At 47.2% G+C, this 6809-nt stretch overlaps 1 protein-coding gene across 1 annotated transcript; it reads right to left on the reverse strand.

Annotated features, from left to right (window-relative positions):
- Window positions 1–6156: 6156 nt before the first annotated feature.
- On the reverse strand, window positions 6157–6504 carry LOC311597451 (small ribosomal subunit protein eS28-like). Its single transcript, XM_084781702.1, has one exon. The coding sequence runs from the start codon at window positions 6473–6475 to the stop codon at window positions 6266–6268; it is 210 nt and encodes a 69-aa protein (XP_084637828.1). The 5' UTR covers window positions 6476–6504; the 3' UTR covers window positions 6157–6265.
- Window positions 6505–6809: the final 305 nt, after the last annotated feature.

The raw sequence follows: 6809 nt of genomic DNA on the forward strand, positions 1-6809 counted from the left end.
TCCTGATTCTGCCTCAGCCTTCCGAGTAGCCAGGAAGATAGGGGTGCACTGCTGGGCCCCGAACCCAATTTTTAAAAAAATCACAACTTGCAGTCACCATTCGTCCTGTCCTCACTCTATTCACAACCTTCTGTAGCTCCCTGCTGCCCTCTGATTGCACTGCAAGCAGCCAAGCCATCACATCTAACCGTAGTCCTGCCTCTCTCTATCTGGGACCTGAGGGCTGTTATTCACTTCTTTCTTTCTTCTTTTCTTTTCGTTGTCTTGAGACAGGGTCTCACTGTTTAACCTTGGCTGTCCTGGACTCACTTTGTAGACCAGGCTGGCCTGGAACTCACTGCAGTCCACCTGCCTCTGCCTCCCAAATGCTGGGATTAAAGGCCTACACCACCACCACCTGACACTGTTCCTCATTTCAAAGACAGGCAAGCACCGGGGTCAGGCGTGGAGGTCAGATTTGGAGTTCTGACTGCAGCCATCTGATGTGTGGCAGCGGTGGGGGGCTGCTTTCATTTGTGAGCCTCAGGTCTCCTTTCAATTTGTTTATTTATTGTATATGAGTGCTTTATCTGCAGAAGAGGGCATCAGATCTCATTGTAGATGGTTGTGAGCCATCATCTGCTTGCTGGGAATGGCCCTGGAAGAGCAGGCCATGCTCTTAACCACTGAGCCATCTCTCCAGCCCTCAGTTTTCTTGTTAGATTTTTATTTATTTTTTCCAGACAGGATTTCTCTGTGTAGCTTTGGCGGTCCTGTAGCTTTGTATACCAGGCTGGCCTCGAACTCAAAGATCCTTTGGTCTCTGCCTCCCATGTGCTGCGATTACAAGAGTGAACCACCATGCCCAGCAGGTTTTGATTTTTGAGACAGGATTTTATTGTATAGTACTGACTGGAACTTGGACTTGCTATGTTCAAGACTGGTGTTGAGCTTACAGAGATCTACCTGCTTCTGCCTCCTAAGGAATTAAAGGTACGCACTGCCATACCTTTTGCTTTATTTATTATTATTATTATTATTATTATTATTATTATTATTATTATTATTATTGTATGTGCATACCTGTATGCTTGTACACTGAGTGCATGCCTAGGGTTCATAGGGGCCAGAAGAGGGTATTAGATCCCCTGGGGATACAGATGGTTGTGAACTGCCACAAGGATGCTAGGAATCCAGGTTCTCTGGAAGAGTACCCAGTACTCTTTTTAAACATTTTTCTTTCATACAATACATGCTGACTGAAGGGTTTTGGGTGTTTTGCTTTGTTTTAATGTTTTATTTTTATTTTACATGTGCTGGTATTTTGTCCTTATGTAGGTGTGGGAAGATGTTGGATCCCTTGGAACTGGAATTACAGACAGTTGTGAGGTCCTATGTGGGTGCTGGGAACTGAACCCAGGTTCTCTGGAAGAACAGCCAGTGCTCTTAACCACTGAGCCATCTCTCTAGCCCCCAACTTTGGCTCACTTTTAGAGATTACATGTGTGTGTGTGTGTGTGTATCTGTATGTATGTGTATATGTCAGTGCTTTTAACCACTGAGCCATCTCTCTAGCCCCCAACTTTAGCTCACTTTTAAAGATTACATATATGTGTGTGTGTGTGTGTGTGTGTGTGTGTGTGTGTGTGTATCTGTATGTATGTGTATATATATATATATGGGCTGAAGCGATGGTTCAACATTTAATAGCACTGGCTGCTCTTCCACAGGACCCAAACTCATTTCCCGTAGGGTGCTCACAACTGTCTGTAACTCCAGTTCCAGGAGTTTCCAAAGCATCAGGCATACACGCGGTGCCCAGACATACATGCAGGCAAACATTCATACACATAACATAAAGAAACCTAAAACAAAACAAAAACACAAAAAACCGTATCATTGTCATCTTCACTCAGCCGCCAACTGGAAAGAGACCTGGTTATCACCAGAGCAACACCAGAAATCCCGACCGCCAGTCATAAACAACCTCTCAGTTGGCCTGGGGGAAATGGCTGCTCTGATTGGCCAGGCTGGAAAGCACACGGGCTCTGGAAGGTCGGAAGTTGAGGTTGGGTTGAGATGCCTTGCAGACATCACGTGGTTCTACTGAGTCACTGACCTGAAACAAGCACTCACTTGATGTCTTGGTGGCTCATATTCTTTTTATTGCTTTTATGAAACCGTAATTCTACAGTGCTTTGAGGAATACAGCCGAGAATTGTAATTAATATGAGGTATTATTTCCCTGCCGGGAGCTATCTGGCGTCCCTTCCTGCCTCCACTTTGCAGTTCTAGCTGTGCATCTCAACTCCGTTTTCTTTTCCTTTTCCTCCCTGACCCTCTTTCTTTCTTTCTTTCTTTCTCTTTCTTTTTCCCTTCAAGACAGGGTTTCTCTGTGGAGCTCTGGCTCTCCTGGAACTCACTCTGTAGACCAGGCTGGTCTCAAAATCACACAGATCCACTTGCCTCTGCTTCTGAGTGCTGGGATTTTAATGGCATGTGCTGCCAGGCCTGGCTGAATATACTCACTGTTTCAGTCTTTTTTCTTCCAGACTTTTTGTTTTGTTTTTGTTTTTTTGAGACGGAGTTTCTCTGTGTGGCCCTGGCCATTCCAGAACTTTCTCTGAAGACCAGGCTAGCCCCAAAGTCGGAGATCTGCCTGTCTCTGCCCCCTGAGTTCTGGGATTAAAGCCTTACCCTGCTAAACTGGCATTTTCATGTTTCTCAGTTTATCGTTTCACCTAGTGGCTCACACCCTAAAGCTAACTGTTACAGAGTGTGAGAAGCAGGAACAGTTTTGATGTACTCCGTGTCAGGTATGTTTGGCTTGTCTGGTCTCGGCACTCAGTCCATATCATGTGCCTGAGTGTGCACCCAGCTGTGCTCCCAGACCCAGGGAAGGATGCCAACTATCCTGTTCGGTGGTTCTCTGCCTTAGTCCTGACTCTGGTGGCCAGCAAGCCCAGACACACACACACACACACACACACACACACACACACTCTTTAAAAGTGAGCCGAGGGGCTGGAGAGATGGCTCAGAGGTTAAGAGTACTGCCTGTTCTTCCAAAGGTCCTGAGTTCAATTCCAGCAACCACTTGGTGGTTCACAACCATCTATAGTGAGAGCTTCTGGCATGCAGGCATATATGAAAGGGAAACACTGTATACTTAAATAAATAAATCTTTAAAAAAAAAAAAAGTGAGCCGAGCCGGGTGATGGTGGCGCACGCCTTTAATCCCAGCACTTGGGAGGCAGAGGCAAGTGGATCCCTGTGAGTTCGAGGCCAGCCTGGTCTACAAAGTGAGTCCAGGATGGCCAAGGCTACACAGAGAATCCCTGCCTCAAAAGACCAAAAATAAAATAAAATTAAAAAGTGAGCCAAAGTTGGGGGCTAGACAAGAGAGAGAGAGAGAGAGAGAGAGAGAGAGAGAGAGAGAGAGAGAGAGAGAGAAGGAGAGAGAGATAAAATATTCGAGAAGGTCACAGAACAATTTGGGGGAGTCTTGTCTATTTTTCTGCCACATAGATCCTGTGGATCAAACTCAGGTCATCAGATTTGGCAGCAGGCTCCTTTACCCACGGAGCCACCTTGCAGTCCCTATTCTCCAATGACAAATGTGGCAGTAAGTTACAGCCAGTGCACTTATAAGGTGCAGGCAGCTTTGTCTGCCTGGACCCTCTACATGTGGTATGAAGTAACTTGTTTGTTTTTGAGACAGAGGTCTCATGTAGCCCAGGCTAGCTTCAAATTCCCTATGTAGCCAAGGATGACCCTGATCTTCCTGATTTGTTCTCTCTCCTTTCGTTTTCTCTTCTTCCTTTCTTTTCTTTTTTTCTCTCTCATAATTTTCTTTCTCTCTCTTGCCCTCCCTTTCTCTCTCTTTTCAAGTAGGGACCCACCCCAGGCACCCATGCTGTACAAACATGAGAGACAAGACATATGGCTCAAGATAGTGGGGGAGTATACAAGGAGGGTGATATAAACTGATGGCTGAGAGAATGCCCCTCCCTCCGCTACTCATGTTTCCTTTAAGCCAGTGTTGTTTATGCCGACAACTGCTGAGCCTGGGAGGGCGTTCAAGGTGTGATGTCTTTCGCCCAGGGCGTGGGAACTGGGTGGAGGTGCACAGAAGCATTTTTATAGTGGCAGACAGACTTCACTCACTTGAGGAGTCAATGCCACAATGTCACCTAGAGAACTGTCATGTGGTGGGTGCCCTGGTGCTACCAGATGGAATTTTTCTTGTTCTCCCTCTTCCTTCTTTTCTTCCTGACATCTTCGATGGAAGCCAGGATCTTACCGTCGGAGGGTTAATGTTCTCCAATCGTCTGTGGTGGAGCTCACACAATTTCATCACTCAGGACACTGAGGCAGGATGATTACTGTGAGTTCCAGGCCTGAGACCTTGCCACCGAGGATGAAAGCTTTTCAAGGGCCGGAGGGCTGGTGGCAGAGCTGGAGAGGCCGCTCAGCAGTTAAGAGACCTCACTGCTCTTTCAGAGGGCCTCACTTGCAATTCCAGCTTCAGGCCACCCAAGACCCTCATCTGGCTTTCATGAGCACCTGCAGGGTCATTCACCCCCACCCCCGTGTGTGTGTGTGTGTGTGTGTGTGTGTGTGTGTGTGTGTGTGTGTGTGTGTGTGTGAGAGAGAGGGGGGGGGGAGGGACTTTTAAGACACAAACAGAAACTTTCTTAAAAAAGACTTATTTTTTTAAGCCAGGCAGTGGTGGCTCACGCCTTTAACCCCAGCACTTGGGAGGCAGAGGCAGGTGGATCACTGTGAGTTCAAGGCTAGCCTGGTCTACAAAGTGAGTCCAGGACAGCCAAGGCTGCACAGAGATACCCTGTCTCAAAAAAACAAAACAAACAAACAAACAAACAAAACCCCCAAGGAAACAAAAAAACATAAAGAAACTGGTTGAGGCTCAGATGGCAGAGTGCTTGCAGAGCGTGCTTGAGGCCCTGGATTTCATTGCCAGCACCACATTAACAGTGCACACTTGTCATGCTAGGACTCAGGAGGAAGGGGCAGGAGGATCAGCTGGAGAGATGGCTCCGTGGTTAGGAGAACTGGCTTCTCCTGCAGAGCACTGGGTTCAACTCCTAGTACACACATTTTGGCTCACAATCATCTATAACTCCAGCTCCAGGGAATCCAAGAACTGTGTCAGCAAGTATGGTCCACATACATACTCGCTGGCATCCACACATAAAGAATAAAAATAAACAAATTTTTCTGGTTTTTTGAGACAGGGTTTCTCTGTGTAGCCTTCCTGTCCTGGATTTACTTCATAGACCAGGGTAGCCTCGAACTCACAGAGATCCACCTCCCTCTGCATCCCAGAGTGCTGGGATTACAAGCGTGTGCCACTGCACCTGACTTAAGCAATTAAAAAAAAAAAACCTTTCTAGAGCCGGGCTTGGTGGTGCACTCCTTTAATCCCCGCACTCGGGAGACAGAGGTAGGCAAATTACTGTGGGTTCAAGGCCAGCCTGGTCTACAAAGCGAGTCCAGGACAGCCAAGATAACATAGAGAAACCCTGTCCCTAAAAACCAAAAACAACCACAAAACAAAACAAACAAACAAAACTGTAAAGAGAGGGATCTTTATTAAATTTCCGCAGCAGGCTACATCCCCAGCCTTCTTCCTCATTGTATACTGGCTTTGGTCCAGCTGGGTGCGGTGGTTCAGGCCTGTCATCCTAGCGTTCAGGAGGCTGACACAGGAGGACTGCTGTGAGCTGAAACCTAGCGTTGGCCACACAGTGACTTTGAGGCTAGCCTGGGCTTCATAAGGAACTCCAGAGTCGAACAGCTTTTTGAGCTCTTGCCATGATTTCATCATTTGATGGGTGTGCGCCAACCATCCCCAGCTGGGTTTCCTGATTGAAATATGTTGTAAGAGCAACTGGGCTCAGCAGAAATATGCCCCTAATCTTGAACTTTGACCTTTTCCTTGGCTGTCGACGTTCACCATACTTCTCTTTTGTAATACTTAGCAGAGGAAGCAAGCCTGGACACTCAGCCACCCACAGGATGGTGAAGGAAAATAACAAAGATGCTGCAGTACACCTGGTGTGGGGGAAGTGGACTATGCCATGCAATACTTTTGGGAGGTCTTGTATAGCCCAGGCTAGCCTCCAAACACTGTGTAACTAAGGAGGGCCTTGAGCTTTTCTTTTTCTTTTTCTTTTTCTTTTTTTTAATACAAATGCTTTATTTAACAGTTGCAGGTCATTCCATGGGTTAAGTGGTGGATATCCAGGACCCAGCAGCAGGGTCAGCGCAACCTCCGAGCCTCTCTTTCTGACTCCAATAGGGTGAGCACATCACCCTCTTGAACGGGGTCTTTGACGTTTCGGATGATAGAGCGGCTGGTGTCATCCATAAATTCCACACGCACCTGCGTGCACTGTCCCTGCGAACCAGTCCTGCCCAGCACTTTGGTTACCCTAGCCAGCTTTATGGGCTGCACGCGGCTCGTGTCCATGATGGTGGCGATCTGGCGGAGAGCGAACTTTTCTTTATATATAAAGACTTTGTTTGTTTTTTGTTTTTTGTTTTTCAAGACAGGGTTTCTCTGTGTAACAGTCCTGGCTATCCTGAACTCACTTTTGTAGACCAGGCTGCTGGCCTCCTCAAACTCACAGCAATCCACCTGCCTCTGCCTCTAGAGTGCTGGGAGTAAAGGTGTGTGCCCGGCTCAGAAAGGGTTTTGTTCGGTGTGTGTGTGTGTGTGTGTGTGTGTGTGTGTGTGTGTGTGTGTGGTGTGGTATGTGTACTAGCATATTGTAGAATTCATTTGGAGGCTCAAAGGACAACTT

This window comes from Acomys minous, assembly GCF_964271855.1.
Source record: "Acomys minous genome assembly, chromosome: 5".
Classification (NCBI taxonomy): domain Eukaryota; kingdom Metazoa; phylum Chordata; class Mammalia; order Rodentia; family Muridae; genus Acomys; species Acomys minous.

What these genes read in the sequence shown, in the direction of transcription:
- LOC311597451 (XM_084781702.1), bottom strand. Translation starts at nt 6,475, where the DNA reads ATGGACACGAGCCGCGTGCAGCCCATAAAGCTGGCTAGGGTAACCAAA.